Raw genomic sequence first — 22,588 nt, 5'->3', positions numbered from 1 at the left:
GAATTTTCATCTTCTAAATCTTCTTGTTTTTTATCAACTGCTATTTCAGGTTGGATGATTGCATTGTGCAGTGAACTTAGTGTGAACTTTCCGTTGGTTTGTAAGTTCCAACGAAATTCATCCGGTCCTTCAGACAATTGAATGGATTCCAAACGAAGCAGTAAGACATTCCACGCAAGAAGTCTAGGGTCGTATAAATCTCGTCTAAACGTCACAGACGGTGGTGAGGTCGCCATTACTAAAGCAATGGTATCACTTTTGCGACGAACAATGCTATATAACGCCAGATATTGTTCAGAGAGAGGTCTATTTCATAACTAGGTATCCTCAAAGAACCGTATCTGCGATCCATCCTTGATGGAGAAAGTACCATATCTGAAGAAAAATTCTCCGTAGCCATTAAGCCAGCCGAGAAATGCGAGTCTCCCAGTTTCCAAAGGATTTGGAATAATGTTTTCTCGCCAATGTACTTTCTCTTAACAAGGGTCTGCCATTTGCCAGCTTCGGTTAATAGCTTGAAAAGTCATTTACCTAATAAGGCCGAGTTTTTTTACCTCCAGTTCATGAACCCCCAACCCACCCATATCTTTTGGGTCGACATACAACAGTCCACTTAACCAGTTGATACTTCTTTTTTCACTATCCCCTTGCCAAAAAAATCTCGATCTACAATAATCGATCTTGTGTAATACAACTTTTGGCAAAAGGAAGAAGGATATCATATACATCACCATATTTGTTAGCACTGAATTAATGAGTACCAGTCTTGCTCCCAGGGATAGCACTTTGCATTTCCAACTACTAAGCCGTTTTCGAAGTCTTTCCTTGACTAGCTTCCACTCAACAATTGTTAATCTCCGATAATGAACCGGAATTCCCAAATAGTTGATAGGAAACTGTCCTTGCGCACAACCAAACAGTTCCGTGTATTCGGCAACTGAGTCCTGCCAAAACAAAATAATTCACTTTTATGAAAGTTGATTTTGAAACCCGACAATTGCTCGAAAGCCACCAAGATTAGTTTTAAATTTCGAGCTTTATCAAGTTCATGTTCCATAAATAAAATTATATCATCAACGTATTGAAGGATTGATAAACACCATCAACCAGATGTGGGATCACCCCTTCAATTTGGTCATCAAATTTAGCTTATTCGACCAAAATGGGAAGCATATCAGCCACAATATTGAATAAAAGTGGTGATAGAGGGTCACGTTGGCGCAAATCTTTTCTTGTCTGGAAAAAACGTCCCGTGTCATCATTAACACAGATCGCAACGCTTGTTCCAGACACGAAATCATTGATCAACGCTCTACACTCTAGTGAAAAACCTTTCATCCTGAGTGTCTGATGAAGGAAAGACCACTTAACTTTATCATAAGCCTTCTCGAAATCAAGTTTTAAAATAACCTCATTCAACTTTCTGGTGTGCATTTCATGAACTGCCTCGTGTAGGACCACTACCCCATCTAGGATATTACGTCCTTGCATGAATGCGGTCTATGACGGCCTCACTACACGATCAACCACTGTATTCAGTCTAATGGTGGCAACTTTCGAGAATATCTTGAAACAAGAGACAGATAGGCACTACGGGGAAAAAAAGGCACTGTCGTGCGGCGCGTCTTTGCTATGCGCCTGCGCACGACAAAGAAGTCTTTGCCGTGCGATGTCACGAAACTGCACGGCAAAGAATGGCCGCATGGCAAAGAATGAAGGAAAACGCACGGCAAAGACCTCTGGACGGCAAAGACCCCTCGGGCGCACGGTAAAGAAAATGTCGACGGCAAAGCCGTATCAAGGAGCACGGCAAAGCCTCCGAACACGGCAAAGCACAAAAGGCATCGCTGTGCACGCTTTTGCCTAGTGTTTTTAACAAACGCACGGTAAAGCAAGCCTTTGCCTTGTGTTTTTAACAAACACACGGTAAAGAAGTATTTGCCTAGTGTAAGCGCACGGCAAAGATGTAAAAACTGGATTTCTTCTCCGCTCAAAAGGCTTGACATGGTATATTATCAACAAACGAACACTTAGCCAGTGGCAAGGTTGCACGCTTTCCCTACTCTGCGTCCTAGGTTTGAATCCCAGACCGGCCAGTTTGGGGCCTTTTTTTTTAGATAAAACATGTTTGACACGGGGCAAAGAAGCGACCTTTGCCATCCGGCATCGCACGGCAAAGTCTTTGCCGTGCAACGTTGGCGATTCGCACGGCAAAGAAGTCTTTGCCGTCAATAGCATTGCCGTGCGACCTTTGCCATGCGGCGTCGCACGACAAAGCCTTTGCCGTGCATATAGGGCCCTTTATCGTGCAAATAGTTGCACGACAAAGTCTTGTTTTCCCGTAGTGAGGTCTATATTGCTGAATCCTTTCTGCCTCCTTAACCTTAGGTAATAAGACAACTTCACCAAAATTTAGAAGGAATAACTCCAACTGTTCAGCGTGTAAAACACTGAACATCTGCAGAAGGTCCGATTTAATGGTGTCAAAAAATTCTGATAGAATTCAGCAAATAAACCATCTAGATCCGGGGCTTTGTTATATTTCATTTGAAAAATAGCTTTATTAACTTCCTCCTCTGAATAGAAAGCTGTTAAAATAGCATTCTATTTCGGAGACACTTAAAATATGTCGGCTAACATGTTGTGCTAATATATTCCAACAAATAGACAGACCATGCTAGGATCTAACGGGATATAATCATCACGTAGTATCATCAGTCTCCTGTCTCCTCTCTTATGGAGTATAATAAGTACAAAACCTAGAACGTTCTTTCAAAGATCACATGCAAACCCAAAACTTGGACGGCTTAGCAGCTAACCCGGCTTTTCGATTAATGAAACGTGTGGTTGCTCTCAAAAAAAAAAAAAACCCGGCAGGGCCACCGTTTTCCAACAGAGGGCCCATGCATGTCGCGTCGTGTTCCTGTTTCAGTATACGTGGCCGGGTAATGGTAGAGCGTGGGGTTCCTTTCCAAAGATTGGATCGAGCTTCGAAGTACTACGTGTCATGCTAAATTATTTGTCTGGATGGTCGGTTTAATTTGTTTTATGTCATCTCCTTTCTTCGGTTCACCGGTGAAAGTCACTTTAATCTAGTATTATGAAATAGAGTGGTATTCCATACAAGCTAAATGGTGTTAAATTGCTGAAGGTGGTTGCAGGGCCATCCGGTTCAAAAAGAAAAGGATAATTTATGGTGTGTTTGGTTTGAGAACAAAGTGGAATGTAGTGTCATGGTTTTATTCCAAAAGAATTGATTTGTTTCATTCTTGTGTTTAGTTGGAGAGTGAAATGTAACAGATTCCGCGAATATAAGATGTTAGCATATGTGGGGTGTGTTTAGCAGAATAAAGTTACGAGAAAATAGAGGAGTTAAGTGAGTGTGGGTGGCTTTAACATAGAGTAATGAGGAGATTTCGCTGATTTTGAGGATTGGGTGCATTTAGGATCTTGATGGAATATTCTCTTTTGAGAAACCATCTCGTCCCGTTCAATTTTCCAACTAAACACGGAAATAGGATCTAGGTGCGAAACCATCCATTACATTTCACTTGGTGTCACCAACCAAACACACCTTTAGAAGTCTAAGAAAAAACTATTAAGAGTTATCAAAGTGTAACAAGATTGGTGGATCGTGGCTGAAGCAATGCGCTCCTTTTGGTTCTTGCTTTCGAGTGGCTTTGCAAGTGTGGTCGTATAGTAAAATGTAAAGGGTGTGGCCTTGTCTGCGGCGTGCGGCGAGAGGAAAGGAAACATGGAGCCGGCCTATGTCCGTAACCGTGTGACTATGCTCCATGGAGCGGCTGGCTTTGCGTTGATCTGGGATCGGTCGATCTATCGGTCGCCGATGACTTTACAGGTAATACTTTGATTCGTCTCATGAAATATGTCAAAAATTTATTTAAAATCAGACGTATCTAGACACTATTTAGTGATTAGATATATTATTATTTTTTTGAAAAATTTCACCGATGCATTAATAATCATCAACAATAATACAAGTAGCTTAGAAAGTAATAAAAGTTACAAATAGTTACTCGGACCACCTACCGATGATTATATCACTGAAGTTGGGCAAAGCTTATCGAACTAGAATTTGTTGTAGTAGAGAGACGAGAAGTCGTCATGTTAAGGCCCCAAAAGACCAGCGTACCGGAGCAACAACCATCTCCAATGACGACAATCATAGATCGGAAGAGATTGACATGAAACTGGACAAACGAACATATATGAAAATCGTCCGGATCCCAGCAGATCAGCCAAGCACATGACTCCAGGCGTCCTCTACCAATGCTAGGCACACGACCGGAGCGAGGATAGGACAAGGAGAATCTTATTCTTATTTCAGGATGTAGCCGTCGTCTCAACATTTCGAAGACACCAAAAAACAACCTAAAAAAAAGAAAAACTCCCCGCCGGCGAGAGTCCATGGTCCGCCACACCTCCAAGAGCCCAAGGCCACCGGAGGTGGAGTGGACCAACGGTGTCGCGGGCGAGAAATACGGAACCGTAGATGGGTTTTGTCGATGCCGCCTCTCTCCTCTCCCGAGTCCTTACTCGGATCGGTTCATTTTATGGAGATGACCTCACATTTAAGCAAACTTCGGACATATTTCATGGAACGGTTGAAGTATAAAGGGCCCTCCAAAAGAGACAGAATCTAGGATAAAAAGAAAAAGGACCATCCAAAGTTAGAGATCTCCTGGAGTGAAATGCATCAATAATCACAGAAGTCACCGACGATGTCTGAAACGGTCCTGAAACTCACGAATGCATCAAAACAGTTCTGAAACATATTCTCAATGTCTACGTACGGTCCTAGATACGTATATAGGTGACGTGGCAATGCAAGTGGAACCAATGGAATGGTACGGTCTTGACGGGCCCGCGACGGCTGCACGTTGTGCATGAATTCGCAATGCGATGGACTGCCGCGATGGATTTGCACTTTCTACACAAACTTAACATGAATCTTCATCCATCAGCTAGCTAGCGTCTTCTTCGGTTTAAGTTTTTTTCGCTCAATCCATCCGCTCCTCAACGGGAACGACAAAACGTATCTTTCTATGTACATTTTTTTTCTTTTTGAAATAATACACTTCTATGTTCAGCAGTTCAGCCTGCCAGCTCCGCAAATTGCCTGAGTTTCTTTTTTCCCTTTCTTTTCTAATTTACAAACAAATACATCATCAGTTATGCACGTACATGTACATGCTGTGTACATGTATATCAAATTGACCTTATTACGCACCCTAACCAGAACCCTCCCGCACCCGCGCCGGGCGGCCCCCAGCCGCTCCCCTCCTCCCCCTCCCTTGGGCGCCTCCCTCACGCCGCCGCCGCATGAGGCGCCGCCGGGCAAAGCCCTTGAGGCATGGCGGTGGCGGCGGACTTCCTCGACCGCGACAGGCGTGGGGGCGCGGTTTCGCACCGCCGGCGGCGGCGATCCGCATCGGCCTGGTCGACGGTGGTGCCATGGAGCAGTGGCGACCAGATATTCCCGATGATCTCCAGCGTTTGGCGGGCGGCGGCGGTGGTTCGGGTCCGATCTGGACCCTGACGAGCTCGGGAGGGCCGCGGTCATCCTGTTGCGTTGACAACGACGCCGGATTCATGCAGGTTTCTAGGCTGTTCCGAGGCACGAGGACGCCATGGGTGGCTGCCTGGGCATGGTGGTGGCGGCCTCCTCCTTCGCCGGAGGTGGTTGGCCGGTTGGTCTCGAAAGCGAGTTGGGAAAGCGCGGATGCCGGTGAAAACTGAGCCCCGACTCCAGTCACGGCGGGCGATGGCAGCGTTTCACGCGTCGTTACCTTGTTGAAGGCATGCTCGCTCGCCTCATCCGTAGGTGGTTAACCAGATTTCATGCATGCTTGCTCGCCTCATCCGTAGGTGGTTAACCAGATTTCATGCATGCTCGCTTCATCCACCGCTGCACTTGTCGCCCAACACATTCACGATCCACACGAGCACGCCTAACCAAACCGTGTTGACTCCGCCTGCGCCCCACGGCAATTTAGTTTAACTGAATTTGCACACCATCATTTGGGACCTCAATACTTACTATTTATACCCATCAAATTACATGACAACAGCAGTTGGAGCAAACCTGCACTAAATATATTAATCAACTACTACTACTACTACTGTACCGAATTATTATTTTTGCATGATCTCCCCTATTTTCTCAAACAGCCGAAATAATCAACAGTTTGAAAACCTACTATGAATTCAACACCATAACAAGTATGATCATGCAAGTCATCAAGAGTTCAACATCACAAGTCTGATGACGTACTTGTACATCACAACTCCCACGAGACAGATCACAAGTAGTATACTACACTGCTATTACAGCAAACTCCATCTACTCATTGATTGGATGCCGGCAATGAAAAATGAAACCTAGCCACGGCAAAACTCAATGGATAAGCAGCTGCATTACCTCTTTGCCGCAAGTTTCTCTATGGCAGAACGCGCGGCCGTCGTGGGCCATCCAGCACCGCCTGAGTGGGTCCATTTACATTGCCACGTTACCTCTATACGTATATAGGACCGTATGTGAACATTGAGGACAAGTTCTGGGACTGTTTTGATGCATTTTCTGAGTTTCAGGACCTTTTCGGACATCGCCGGTAACTTTTGGGACTGTTGTTGCATTTCACTCGATCTCCTGCAACAGTAATTCGGTGCGATACCTACCTGCGCAATAGCCTTTGCCAAAGGCTCAAAGACAACGTACAGCTTTCAAGGCAGGGAGATAAAAGAGAAGGAAAGCATGGTCCTATGCCTACGCGGACGTTACCTTTTGGCTGGTATCGGCCGGTCTGGGCATGACCGATGGGGAAGCTGCCACGTACTAGTACATGTGACGTACGAGCTGCACTCTGGCTGCCTCTCTCCGTCGTGCCGACATGTGCCCTGTGGGCGGCACCGTCTGTCCAGTTCGCTAGACTTCAATCTTTTTCGCCCGTCGGTGAACCTAAGCCGGGTCGGTTCAGTACGGAGACGGCGTAGGCAGAGTTTCCCTGCTAGGACCCTTTGTTCATAATTACTTTGCGATTAGGTTTGGACAAAGTTAAATTTTATATAGCTTGATCAATTTTTTATAGTAGAAAAATATCAACATCTACAACGTAAATTCTATGCAAATAAAATCATCATAAAGTATATTATCATATTATATGCATAAGGTATTACACAGGATGATATTTTCTATATTACTAGCCAAAATCGACAAAATTTGACATGAGTTGACCTAAAACACGAAGTAAATAAAAAAAAGGAGGAGTATAGTCTTTCTGATCACGGGCGGTTTAAGGGCTACACCGCTCCGTAGTAGTCCGCATGAGGAATCGTCATATCGGGACCAGCCGACCAGGGGCAAGCACAATGAGATGCGTACATTTTAGAGTTTGGTAATTTTGTGATGTTGACTTGATTGTGTTATGTAGTGTCAGGCTGTCCGCTGCAAGAATGTTAATCTTTGAGTGAGGGACATAGGTACCTAAGGGGAGAAAAAACCCGGCAAAATGAACAAACGATGCTAGGAGTCATTATCTTTGTCATACGTAAGAATCTTCAAACTAATGGCCAGAGCTGGAAATATGGCGGAGAGCCTGGGGTAGACAGACTTGATTGTTTAAAAAAATACTATTTAAATGATTAGAACTTTGAAATAATTCATGCACTCGTGAAATTTTCAAAAAAAAAAAAGCTAACGTATGTGATCTACACATAAAAAAAGGAAAATGAAACTTTGTTATACAATGATTAGTATACGTCTAATAATTATATTATGAACAATACAATTTGTTATTGTTGTGTTGGCTACCTTTTTATATTCTTAGGTTTAAATTTAGAGTGAATTGGGGGCAGCGTTTTGGCTCCCGAGTCTAGCTACTCCTGAAATCTGTACCAACAAACGTACTATCTAGATCTGTGCCAAAAGCACTTTCGTGTCAGATACGTGCCTGCAGAAATTGGTGTACTGTTGAACGGGTATTGAGAGCTAGGCCCATGGCTGGATGGGAATTTTGAATCGGCCGTTAGTGTGGAGCTGACCAAACTGCCGGATGGACATGGACTGGTGGTCTAGGTTTTATGTAGATGGATGAATTGTCGACCTTTTATTTAATACATGCAGGAGGACTGCTAGCATGTGGATCCAAATATGCATGTGCGCCTTTAAGGAACTAGCTTAGATGTATTAGAGCATCTCTACCGGCGTCTCCCAAATAGGCATCGGTAGGAGTGTCGACACTAGGGCATCGGTAGGAGTATCGACACTACCGTATGTGGAGCGCCGGCACAACATTCTCTTTTTGGATGTTGTTCCCACACTGGTACCTTCACCGAGCCCTATAAAAAGTCCCCCAAACTTCAGGAATTCGACATGGTGTTGTTATTGAAGAGGCGCCGGTGATCCCGATCGAAGCCCTTCGCATAGGGATCCTTTCGGGCGCGCCGGTCGGCGCTTTTATAGGGCTCCAGAACATGCCAACGCTTTTTGGGGAGTGTCGGTGTGGATGATTTCTCTCACTATAATCCCAATAGAGCTCTTGGGAGCGCTATTGGGAGCGTCGGTGGAGATGCTCTTATGCATATGCGCTTGTATGTTGCAGCTTGTCGAGCACGCCGGCAACGACACGCCGTCGTGGGCAGCGCCAAGCGGGTCTAAGGATGAACTGCCAATTTGAATGTGATGTACGCCGCAGGATACACGTCTCCTCAAGTCTTCAATTCTTCACGTATATATACGAGAGCGCGATCGGCCGCCGGTACCCCGACCCCTGCGTCGCTCCTGAGCAACTCGAAGGAAATCTAGCCCCCACCTAGAGCCCCCCATCTAGGCCCCTCGCCGTCGCTACCGCCGGCCTCGTCGCGGTGGCGGTGGGTCCCGTCTCCAAAGGAGGTGTGGGTGAGTAGCGATGAACACGGAGTGCAGCTCTCAGGCACGAAGTTGTGTGACGAGGCCATGCTCAAATGCATGGTGTCGTCGATGGCTCAGAGGCGGGGGCAGACGCAACCTTGCGGCGGGACGAGCGAGTCGACCGGCGACAAGATGGAAACAAACGATGACCTCAGATACGGTGGAGGCCACACAGGTCCGCTCGGGCCTGATCTAGGCTCCGTGGGCAGTGGCATCTGCACGTGGCCGTGACCCAGTTGGTGCACCACGCCGCTGTTTCTTCTTTGACGACATTGAGGATTGCCGGCAAATCTACGGGGCTCCCAACAGAGCCTTGGCGGCAAAGATCTGGTGGTTTTGGCCAATGGTCTCTCACCTGTCCTGCTACGCGAGTGGAGGTGGGTGGCTCGACGGACTTTGGTATGCTCTGGCTCCGTTTATCGGAGCAACGACTTCGGGTGGTGGCGGTTGATCTCTTCGTTTGGAGAGGTCAGCTAGTTTTCATGGCAGGCTATGGGGCATCCAACTATGGTGTGGCTCTGGGCCCCGACACCTAGTTCTGCATGTGGTAGCGGTGTTATCATCGGGCGCATGGGCCTGGCGAGCGTCGGGCATGGTTGGGTTGTGGTGGTTCGATTGGCCAGGTTCATGTGGTGGTTGAGATACAATCTTGGGCTAAGGCCTTGGTCCCGACTTGTGGAAAAGGTCAGACGATGGTGGAACTTGTTAGCGCCGCTACCATCTTGAAGGCATCGGTGACGCAGTTGTCCGCTCCTCCACTTTGGAGAACTCCGGGGCAAACTTTAGATCCCGCCGGGGATCGGACGAGGGTGGCGTCTCACACCACTTACCTCTTGGGCCTCGTTATTGGAGTCAGTACCAATTGGAGGGACATGCGGAAGATGGAGGTGGTGCTTGTACGTCGAGGTGGCGGCATCGGGAACCATGGTGGGTAGCAACATAAGATGTTCTGTGTCGCTAGTGTGGCAACATTCTCGGCTCGGCTGACACGCCTTAGAGGAGTTTGGGCTTTTAGGCTGGCGCAACACCCCCTGATGTTGGTGCGGCAACCGGGTCTGCGAGCGGTTTACCATGTGCAACATGTGTTGCGGGTGGCTGAATCATCCGACGTCATGACTCAAGTGCGAGCGGTTTGCTAGGTGTGATAGAGCTGCTGGACGTCGGGGGGGCGGCCCCAAAGTTTTATACGTGTGGAGTGCTCCTCAGAAGGTTTAAATTCTTCTTCATTTGAGTGTTCTTTGTCTGCTCCTCCCATAGAAGTCACGTCATCTTCTCTCCAGTTGTGGTGTTTGGCTCGGTTGTGTGGGCATGGCCCCATATCGAGTTGATTTTGTTGTAAGACTTTTGCCTAGTTTTTTATTAATTAACTGGGTACTTTTTCTTCGTAATTAATAGAAAAAGGTAAAAAGCATTTTTCTTCCTTCCAAAAATTATACGCCAGCTCCAAGAACCGTGTGTTCTTCAATTCTTCACTTGCTCGTATGACCGCCTGGGCTATGCTCCCACGAGCTCCAATCTGGTGACGCCTCGACGAGGGTAGGAACCGTGACAAACCAAATAGAGACGCGACAGTCTTGACGGTGTGTGCCGTTTGTTCCGTCCAGGACCAGCGGAAGCATAGATTAAATGCTTGCAGCTGCTTCCCATGTACACTGTTTATAAAGCACAGCCTACTCCAGAATACTACTCCGTACTACAAATACAACGAATCTTTCTGAGGTGGAAGCCAATGGTTGGTCCCCGTAACGGGAGCATCTGGACCTGGGTTCCAAAACGAGTTTTCGGAGTGAATTCCACTTTTTACCTTGTAGTTCTACAGTTGTGACACTAATTGCCCTGTTGAATAAAAAATCATCTATATTATGCATTTTAGAATATTTGGACCCTCGATAGGGTAAAAAGTGGAATTCACTCTTAAATTTAATATACACATACGAGTGTATATATATTCTCACACAAATAATTTATGCCTTATTTCTTTATGGCCTGGCTAGTGATAAGGTGACTGAGATTTATTAAATCTTAGCCGACCGCGTTAGTGCGTTGATATTCAACGCTTGCTACTTTTATTAATTATCTTTCGTACTAAAATGGATTGGCATAACCTAATGTTTTCTCAGCCCACTCCAGTCTATGGCTCTTTCCTTTTCTTCTCATGTACCGTGCTGTTCCAACTTGTAACATATATGAATTCTTTCTTCTCAGACGTGCTTTTCCAGCTGGTGAACAAGGGAACGTCCACCCCGCAAAAAAGAAAATAAGGGATCGTCTGAAGTGTCTGGAAAATACCCGTTACATCAACGCGCAACATAAAAATATCACTTATAACTCACATGTAATCGGAAAACTTTTAGTTGCGTGCAACAAGAAAAATCTCAATTGCAATGTACATTCAACCAAAAAATCTCATTTATGATCCACATGCAACCGGGAAAATCTCAGTTACGATCTACTCCCTCTGTGAATCAATATAAGATATTTTAGGTGCTTTTAAAGTATACTAGATACATACTAAAGTGGATAAACCTACATACTAAAAATAGACTAGATACAAACTAAAATGGATGAACCAAAGAAAATACCTAAACATTTTACATATCCAAACGGAGGAAGTATACGCAACCAGGAAAATCTCAGTTGAGACCCACATATAATTATTACGAAATTCTCAGGGAAATGTCCCACTTACAATCTACATGCGGAAAAAGCTTAGTTGCGACCAATATGTAACTAGGAAATTTCAGTTGCCCTCCCCATGCAACTGGATAAAATTTCAGTTGCGATCCACATGTAACTGGTGAAAATCTCTGTTGTGACCCACATACAACTGGGAAAAGCTCATGTGTGATAGGGAAAAATCTCGCTTGAATTTTGCGTGCAACTGGGAAAAACTCAATAGCGGCCCACATGTAATGTTACAATCCACATGCAACTGAAAACCCACATGCAACTGGAAAAACTCTCAATTGTGATCCACACGCAACTAGAAAAATTCCAGACACAACCAATTTGTAACTATCTTAACTAGCACGAATGAGAACGTAATCCAATGGTATGAAACACTTTGCTCAGTGGCAACACATGTGTCACTTTTGTTTTCTGTTACAAAGAACAATAGCAAAGCACACAAAAAGCAACAAATTGAAATAAAATGTTGAACATCACATGCTACAAGGGCATGGCAAAGAAGCAAAGCAAAGACGCCAATGCCAAAGAAACAGCCCAAGCAATAGCCAGCGGCAGCTCGTGGCCAAAAGTCCGTGGAGTAAAAGGACGCTCGACGCAAAACAACAAGATTGCACAAATCTTGATGCATTTAATCTAATGACTGATTGTCCGATATTAAATAAATCTAAGACGTGTCTGATTTGTTTACTATTTATGGCATTTTTCAATTTTATTGTTCAATACGGATTTAGGCATCCACAGCGTATCAACACTTAATTGGACGCTTAAGTAATAAAAATAATTCTAATAATAAAATAAAGTAGGCAACAATGGCTCTTGGATGGGACGCTAATCATTCCACACGCCTCCAGTTTTCTCCGGAGAGCAGAAAAAGCAGTCAGCGTCCATCGACAAGTTCAGCCTAGAACGCCCGAGATCAAACGCTCCACCTATCGATTGACTAGAATCAAAATCCTAGTGCCCTCTTTTCAGTTCTACTTTGTTGCTGATCTTAGAACTATATTTTTTTGTGGCTGCAACATCTCCACGGCTGAGTAAGATACATTACAAGACGGTGGCTACCATTCTAATATTTCTTTTGAAGTAACCATCTCAATTATCACGATGTCCAATCGTTGAACGGGCCAAACCCACGAGCGCAGCGCACAAAAACAAAATTAGAAGGATGGTCACGCCTAGTTGCACGTATCTAGGGGGCGCAAATGGATAGGATAATTTCCGCATCGAAACTGGCACCGAAACCATTTTAAGATGTTTTTATCCGATTTTAAACAATAGCTGATAAGGATATCCGATTCTAAAGTGGTGCTACGAATACGGTATAGGATATGGCGTAGCAAATAGCATGCGAATATGGATTATCAAAAATTTAATTAGGATAATCCAAAGGTTCTAAACCGGATAATCTGATTTTTGAGTCAATAACCAAGGTCAATCTTGCAAGGTTAGTAGTTATTGAACTACCAAATTTATTGACTACCAAATTTATTGACGAGCACATTTTGCTCTAAATTTCTATCAATGCTTGAGTTTAAGCATATTATGTCTCCCTTCTCTTAACTACACAAGCCTGAAAGTTTAAATCTCTATCAAGATTTGCAAAAACTTTAACTATATACCAATAAGAGCATATATTCGACTGCTTTTTATTTCCGGTCCAAGTCCATCCCATTTCCAATTCGAATCCGTAGTCTGGTATATATGCATTTGAATCTGAAACCGATCAATATCCGCTCCGATCTGAATCAAAGAAAAATATATGGTAAAATATATGATATGAGCAAAATTCGAACCGATCTGATCCGTTTACACCCCTACACGTATCCCATGCATGACAACACATGTTAACAAAATGACACCCATGACATAGCAAAGGTCCCTCTGGTCCGAGCCTCGAATGCTTCGTCGAGTGCCGATCGCCGAAATGACACACATGTCGTTGCTACTCTGCAGCCGACGATGACCATTGTTTAAATCGAGGGACCACTTTGACCTCGTGGTGTTTTTTTTCTTCAAAAAGTCCACCGATCTATTTATTATCCTCAACAACATTACAAAGAAACCTAAAAGTACTAAAAATTACAAAAGGCTTTCTTAACCACCTAGCGACTAGCGACGGCTGTTACACATACTCATGCTATCTGTGAATAAATGTACATTTACCTTTTCTGAAGTCAATTTTTTATTTGACCAACGTTTTTACACAAAAGTAGCAACATATGTAAGAATAAATTGGTCTATTATAAAATTACATGTGAGGATGAACCTAGTGATACTAAATTTGTGGCATAAATATTGTAACTTTTTCTAGAGAGTTGGTCAAATTTCATAATTTTTGACTTAAAACAAAGCTAAACTTACATTTATTTGTGGACGAAGGGAGTAAGCCTAAGGTAATCCGTACCCTATATAACAATTTATAAATGTATTTGCAACTATTAGTCAACATGGGGGGGGGGGGGCATCTTTGTTAATTGGATCCATTAAGGAGTGTACATATAATTGTACATTCTAGAGTTACATATAGAAGGATAAATGATAAATTGAAGGTCCAACTATTATATGATTTACCTTTTATGCTTCCCCTATTTTATATAATTGTTACTCCCTCTTGCAGTAAATACTCGTTGCAGGTTTAGTGGACCTAGATATCGAAAAAAGTTATATTTTAGACTATACTTTGGCTAAAGGTATTTAGAGACGGAGGGAGTAGGATGAGATTATAGGATTGTTTGATGAGTTTGGTAGTTGTAAAGTTACACTAAAGAAAAAGAAAACAAATACAACTTTTAAGTACTAAACTTGTGTTGTTACTATTGGATATTATCGCTGCATGTAAGATTTGGTACAGTGTTAGTTTTGTTTATATTTTATGGCCTCTTTCATCTTGCCCCTTCTATGCTCAAATCGTGATGACCTGATCCACCCAGCCCTCCGACGTACCAGTCACGCACGGCGAAATCTCGTGCCGCGACTGAACGACGGCTTTCTTGAACCGCAGTACGTGTCAATTACTTCGAAGGTGCACACAGGCCTAACCGCACTGAACTAGAGTATTATAAATACGTACTTCATCCGCCCACACGGAGCTCTCTACGATTATTATAAATACGTACCTCCTCATGACGTATACTGTACTTCTCAAGCCCAGCTTGATATACACGTATACAACTCTTAAGAAAAAAACTGAACTCTTGGTAGCAATTGAAAGCAAACCAGTCACTGAAGCTGCACCGATCTGTGTGATCACTGCCACTAAACACACTGACACTGCACCATGGGTCACACGCCTGCCAAGTTGGTCTTGCTACTGATGGCAGCAGCGGCGGCTTGGAGCAGTTTCTTCCTCGTCGCCGGCGCGGCACGCGCCGCCCCCGCGAGCTGCAGACCGCAGGAGAGGGACGCCTTGCTGGCAATCAAGCAAGGCATCGCCGAAAAGGAGGACCTCTGGTCGTGGCAACAGGAGAGCCAAGATTGCTGCCAATGGAAACGCATTACCTGCAACAGCGTAACCGGCCATGTTATGGAGCTTGACCTTAGTGGAAGTTATTTACAAGGCCAGATAAGTCCTTCCTTGCTTTCTCTAAAGCATCTGGAGTACCTAAATCTCCGATCGACGTTCCTGTGTGGGCCTGATGGCCGTCTTCCAGAGTTCCTGGGTTCATTGAGTAACTTGAGACATCTGGATCTCTCGTATTTAAATTGCCCCGGTGAATTGCCTCTCCAGCTTGGCAACCTGTCAAAGCTGGAATATCTTGACCTCACACACTTATATGATGACTCCAGAAGGAGCATGGGCTTAACAGATATCTCATGGCTAGCCCGTCTAACTCTCTTGGTGCATCTTGATATGAGTTATACCAACCTCAGCTCAATTGCTGACTGGCCTCTTGTGCTGAACATGATTCCATCTTTGGAGGACCTTCGTCTTGCTTCCTGCTCACTGTCAAGTGCAAACCAATTCCTTCAAATCCTAAACCTCACAAATCTTCATCATCTTGACCTCTCTAACAACCACTTTGGTCATTCAATTGCATCCAGTTGGTTTTGGAACGTAACAAGCATCAAGTACCTCGACCTTTCGGCAACCACTCTAGATGGTCCATTTCCTGATGCACTAGGAAATATGACGTCTCTCCGATGGCTGCTTTTGAGCTACATGGGTAACAAAGCCACACTGACAGTAGACTTGAAAATTCTATGTGATTTGAAAATAGTATGGCTTCAGGAGAGTCTCTCCTACGGAAACATAACAGAGTTTCTAGAAAGGTTACCACAATGTCCATCCACCAGATTGCAAGAACTGAGCTTAAATGGTAACAATATGGTCGGAATGCTGCCACACAGAATGATTCAGTTAAGGAGCTTATCTTGGCTTGACCTATCTAACAATAGCATTGCTGGAACTATACCTCTAGGCATAGATAGTTGCTCTTATTTAGAGTACCTTGACCTTTCTAGCAACTATCTTACTGGAGCCATACCGTCAGGATTGGGGAATTGCACAGCTCTGCAGCATGTTTCTCTTTCAAGTAACAATCTTACAGGGCCTATACCGCCAGGGATAGATAGTTATACTAGATTAGAGGACCTTAAACTTTCGCACAACAATATTAATGGAGCTATACCACTGGGCCTTGGAAACTGCACTTGCTTATATGAGCTTGACCTTTCGCATAACTATCTTACTGGACCTATACCGCAAGGGCTAGCGAGTTGCACTCGATTAGAATCCCTTGATCTTTCTAACAACCTTCTAACTGGAAATGTGCCAACTAAGATTGGTATCCTAGGTAATTTGTACGACCTAGACCTTAGCAACAATTATCTCAACGGTGAAGTCACGGAGGAACACCTGGTTAATCTGAAGAACTTAAAGAACCTGGATTTATCACACAATGCTTTCTCTGGGCCTGTTCCAATATATTCTCAACCTCAAGCATTTATAACGTTGACTTTGTCCTTCAATTACTTCAATGGTCATATTCCTGAATATATTTGTCAGTTAAGGGATCTTGTTGTGCTGGACTTATCAAACAACTTACTAGAAGGCAAACTTCCTCAGTGTTCTTATGAGCTCTTGCTTTTCATCCTCTTAAGTAACAATAGCTTTTCTGGCAAGTTTCCATCATCACTCCGAAAGTACTCGAGTTTGGCTTTCCTTGATCTTTCCTGGAATAATTTCTGTGGTAAATTGCCGTTCTGGATTGGAGACTTGGTAAACTTGAGATATCTACAGCTAAGCCACAACTTGTTGTATGGAGATATTCCGGTGACTATCACAAACCTTAGGCACCTCCGTCACTTGAATTTAGCGGGAAATAGTATATCTGGAGATATACCAAGGCCCTTGTCAAAATTAACAGGAATGACCTACACAGGTCCAAAAAAACTGAAGGACGACAAGTTCTCCGGGTACAGCTATGTAGTTACAGAAGTTTGGTCAGTTGTGATGAAGCGCCAAGAACTTAAATACGGTAATGGATTTTTTGATTTGGTCAGTATTGACCTATCCTTCAACAACTTAACTGGTGGAATTCCAGATGATATAACATCTCTTAATGGACTTTTGAATTTAAACATATCATGGAATCACTTGAGCGGAAAAATTCCCATGAAGATTGGTGCTATGAAATCAGTCGAATCACTGGACCTCTCAAGGAACAACCTTTATGGTGAAATACCAGCAAGCTTGTCAGATTTGACGTTTTTAAGCTCATTGGATTTATCATATAACAATCTTACAGGAAGAATTCCACCAGGAACTCAACTGGACACCCTCTACACGGAAAACCCATCCATATACACTGGAAACACTGGTCTGTGTGGGCCTCCTCTTGAAAGAAATTGCTCAGGAGACAATCCACCAAAGCATGTGAATCAGAAGATAAGTGAGAAGTTTTCTGAGCCAGTGGTGTTCTTTTATTTTGGACTTGGATCAGGGTTCATGGCAGGGCTCTGGTTCGTGTTTTGTGCTCTGTTGTTCAAGAAATCATGGAGAGTCGCATATTTCCGCATCTTTGACAAGTTGTATGACAATGCATATGTGTTTATGGTTGTTACTTGGAGAAGGATAGATGACAAAACTACAGGTTGGCATGTAAAATAAAATAATGCCAACATTGGTAGAGTTTGTTAGTATAGTTTAACTATAATTAGTATCTCTATGTTATACTTAATGACCTGTTGATATGTTGTACGGTAATTAGTTGTTTACATGTTAATCAAGATTGTATCTCGTAGTTGTAATCCTCCCGGTGTTGGTTAACTGTGCATTTATATAACACGGAACAGCGGCCCTCAAAAGGGCACAACACTTTCACCCAATTCACATAACTCATGTTGGTGTAACCCTACTTTTTTCAAAAGGAAGGATGAGGCCCCCCCAACCTCTAGATCCAAGAGATGCATACAACATTATCTTTATTAAATTATTCAACAAAGCCTGACTAAGAGTATATACATAAATAAACTTTAGGCCACCCCGCAACACCTACAAACCTACCAATAGGTGAAGATCAATACCAACAAGGCCTTATAACCTGAAAACACAAAAATCACTCACCAGCTACAAACCGGGAACATGGCATACCCCGAGGTGCAGGGGCAAAGCCAAGAGAAAAGATCGCCGGTGTCAACAACAACAAGTAGGAATAATGTGCCAACAAAACATACCCTTGATATATATGCGTATAGCCTGCATGGATAAATGTGTAACTGGCATAAATCAAGATTTGTAGAATGTATTTTTCACAAACTTAGTAAATAAGAAACAACAATATATCTTACCAAAATAAAGTTGGATATGACTAGACACTAGATCCAATTATGACGTTTCCTATCCCCCGCGGATCAGCGGAAATGCGTGGTTACTGGGTGCAACCGGCCACAGATGGTTACACACGATATTTTCTACCGGGCTACATGGCGGCCTATTAGTAGACTGCATGATGCTTAGTACCAGTAGAGTTTACAGTTTGTTCAGATGGTTGATTCTTGTATCGACCCTATCTGATCCATGAGTTGTAAATTTTAAGATATTTTGACTTGCTTTAATAAAAGGTTCTGTGCATCTAGTGATGCAGCGACCGACCGGGTAATATCCCATTTCGAAAAAAAAACAAAATAATGCTGGATTACAAAAGCAATTACCTTTATTTTTTTGGCCTCTACAGTCATTCATGTGAGAAAGATGTCTATCACATCCATAAGGGGAGTTGAATATAGAAGTCGTTGCTCGAATAAACTAATGATGCAGTGATTCATGAAATCATCTCCATTGTGATTATGCTTAACTATTTCATTGCTGAAAATCACCTCTAACAGATGCAGTGGCTAAATTAGAAAGAGACAGTTAGTACCGAAATAGTGAAATACATACTAGTAAGTAAATAGTAATTAGCAGTGTCCCGTACACATCAGTATCCAACTTATTAGGAGCTTTTCTGACATTGCGATGGATTGAGTAATAATCTCTAGTCAACCGTACTCGCCCTTCCACACATTTTCGCTTACAAAGGAAGAGACAATTCCATGTTTTTCAGCCGATTGTCTTAAATTAAAGACAATTATCCTCACTCAAACTTCAAAAAGTCTATTTTTTTCTGAGGCTTCTCTTGACCGTGGAAATGCAATCCACGTAATGAGTTAGTTCACCCACCCAAACCTTCAAACAATTTAAATAATTCAGCAATCTGAGCCAATTGGGATTTAAGAATTATAAATTATTTTTAAAAAATAAGAATTATAAATCTCTTGCGGTGAAGGCCGGAAGGGATCAGTTTTAGTCCCACTTACTGTTCGGAATTGCAAGAAATCGTCAAGTCCCGGTGGATGGGGAGAGCCAGAGATGAGTGGCGATTGCCACCGACTGGGACACGAGCGACGGTTGAGAGGAACAGAGATAATGGCGCAGTGCAGGACAGGAAGACGAGCATACCCCTTCAGGGAAATAATGATTAACGACATAGACTAAAAATCGATAAATTTGTCGCGGTAGTTAGCTGTTTGATGTCTACGGGTGCTTCTATTCTTGTAGACAGTGTTGGGCCTCCAAGAGCAGAGGTTTGTAGAACAGCAGCAAGTTTCCCTTAAGTGGATCACCCAAGGTTTATCGAACTCAGGGAGGAAGAGGTCAAAGATATCCCTCTCATGCAACCCTGCAACCACAAAGCAAGAAGTCTCTTGTGTCCCCAACACACCTAATAGGTGCACTAGTTCGGCGAAGAGATAGTGAAATACAAGTGGTATGAATGAATATGAGCAGTAGTAACGGCGCCAGAAAAGTGCTTGCTGGCGTGCAGTTGATGGTAGTAATATTGCAGGAAGTAAAGATGCAGTAAAACAGTAAACAAGCAGCGATAGCAGTATTTAGGAACAAGGCCTAGGGATCATACTTTCACTAGTGGACACTCTCAACATTGATCACATAACAGAATAAATAAATAGATGCTAGACTCTACACCCTCTTGTTGGATGATGAACACCACTAACTGTGTAGGATTACACGAACCCTCAATGCCAGAGTTAACAAGCTCCACAATATTCAATGTTCATATTTAAATAACCTTAGAGTGCATAACAGATCAACATAACCAAACCAAGTACTAACATAGCATGCACACTGTCACCTTCACATTACGAAAGGAGCAATAGATCACATCAATACTATCATAGCAATAGTTAACTTCATAATCTACAAGAGATCACAATCATAGCCTACGCCAAGTACTACACGATGCACACACTGTCACCATTACACCGTGCAGGAGGAATAAACTACTTTAATAACATCACTAGAGTAGCACACAGATATATTGTGATACAAAACACATTGCAATCATAAAGGGATATAAATAAGCACTTCACTATGCCATTCATAACAGTGAATAAGTATTCTGTGAAATATAGCCTAAGAGACCCACACGGTGCACACACTGTCACCTTTACACACGTGGGACAAGGAGTCTCCGGAGATCACATAAGTAAAACCCACTTGACTAGCATAATAACATCTAGATTACAAGCATCATCATATGAATCTCAATCATGTAAGGCAGCTCATGAGATTATTGTATTGAAGTACATAGGAGAGAGATGAACCACATAGCTACCGGTACAGCCCCGAGCCTCGACGGAGAACTACTCCCTCCTCATGGGAGATAGCAGCGTTGATGAAGATGGCGGTGGAGTTGATGGAGAAGCCTTCCGGGGGCACTTCCCAGTCCCGGCGGCGTGCCGGAACAGAGACTCCTGTCCCCCAGATCTTGGCTTCGCGATGGCGACGGCTCTGGAAGGTTTTCTCTGGTTTCGTCGAACGTCGTAGGGTTTTCGCGACGGAGACCTTAAGTAGGCGGAAGGGCGGCGTCAGAAGGGGTCTGGGGCCACCAGACACTAGGGCGGCGCGCCCCCCTCCTGGGCCGCGCCGCCACCATGTGTGGGCCCCCTGTGGCCCCTCTCTGGCGGCTCTCGGGTGTTCTGGAAGCTCCGGGGATTCTAAGATGCTGGGCGTTGATTTCGTCCAATTCCGAGAATATTTCCTTACTAGGATTTCTGAAACCAAAAACAGCAGAAAACAGCAACTGGCCCTTCGGCATCTCGTCAATAGGTTAGTTCCGGAAAACGCATAATAATGACATAAAGTATGCATAAAACATGTAGATATCATCAATAATGTGGCATGGAACATAAGAAATTATCGATACGTCGGAGACGTATCAGCATCCCCAAGCTTAGTTCCTGCTCGTCCCGAGCAGGTAAACGATAACAAAGATAATTTCTGGAGTGACATGCCATCATAACCTTGATCATACTATTGTAAGCATATGTAATGAATGCAGCGATCAAAAACAATGGTAATGACATGAGTAAACAAATGAATCATAAAGCAAAGACTTTTCATGAATAGTACTTCAAGACAAGCATCAATAAGTCTTGCATAAGAGTTAACTCATAAAGCAATAAATCAAAGTAAAGGTATTGAAGCAACACAAAGGAAGATTAAGTTTCAGCGGTTGCTTTCAACTTATAACATGTATATCTCATAGATATTGTCAATGTAAAGTAATATAACAAGTGCAATATGCAAGTATGTAGGAATCAATGCACAGTTCACACAAGTGTTTGCTTCTTGAGGTGGAGAGAGATAGGTGAACTGACTCAACATAAAAGTAAAAGAAAGGTCCTTCAAAGAGGAAAGCATCGATTGCTATATTTGTGCTAGAGCTTTGGTTTTGAAAACATGAAACAATTTTGTCAACGGTAGTAATAAAGCATATGTATCATGTAAATTATATCTTACAAGTTGCTAGCCTCATGCATAGTATACTAATAGTGCCCGCACCTTGTCCTAATTAGCTTGGATTAACACGGATTATCATTGCATGACATATGTTTCAACCAAGTGTCACAAAGGGGTACCTCTATGCCGCCTGTACAAGGGTCTAAGGAGAAAGTTCGCATTGGATTTCTCGCTTTTGATCATTCTTCAAGTTAGACACCCATACCGGGACAACATAGACAACCGATAATGGACTCCTCTTTTAATGCTTAAGCATTCAACAGTTAATATTCTCATAAGAGATTGAGGTTTTATGTCCAAACTGAAACTTCCACCATGATTCATGGCTTTAGTTAGCGGCCCAATGTTCTTCTCTAACAGTATGCATACTCAAACCATTTGATTGTGAAAACCGCCCTTACTTCAGACAAGACGAACATGCATAGCAACTCACATGATATTCAACAAAGGTAAAAAGTTGATGGCATCCCCAGAAACATGGTTACCGCTCAACAAGCAACTTACTAAGAAATAAGACACATAAGTACATATTCTTCACCACGATAGTTTTTAAGCTATTTTGTCCCATGAGCTATATATTGTAAAGGTAAAGAATAGAAATTTTAAAGGTAGCACTCAAGCAATTTACTTTGGAATGGCGGAGAAATACCATGTAGTAGGTAGGTATGGTG

At 43.3% G+C, this 22,588-nt stretch overlaps 1 protein-coding gene across 1 annotated transcript; it reads left to right on the top strand.

Moving 5' to 3' along the window:
• The first annotated feature begins 14,893 nt into the window (after window positions 1–14,893).
• LOC127316121 (uncharacterized) lies at window positions 14,894–17,726 on the top strand. Its single transcript, XM_071823864.1, has 2 exons — window positions 14,894–15,276; window positions 15,424–17,726. Exons 1-2 carry the CDS (start codon window positions 14,895–14,897, stop codon window positions 17,724–17,726), a joined length of 2,685 nt encoding a protein of 894 aa, XP_071679965.1. The 5' UTR covers window position 14,894.
• Window positions 17,727–22,588: the final 4,862 nt, after the last annotated feature.

Source organism: Lolium perenne, chromosome 7 (genome assembly GCF_019359855.2).
Source record: "Lolium perenne isolate Kyuss_39 chromosome 7, Kyuss_2.0, whole genome shotgun sequence".
NCBI lineage: Eukaryota > Viridiplantae > Streptophyta > Magnoliopsida > Poales > Poaceae > Lolium > Lolium perenne.
This window is presented reverse-complemented; position numbering and strand designations above follow the sequence as displayed.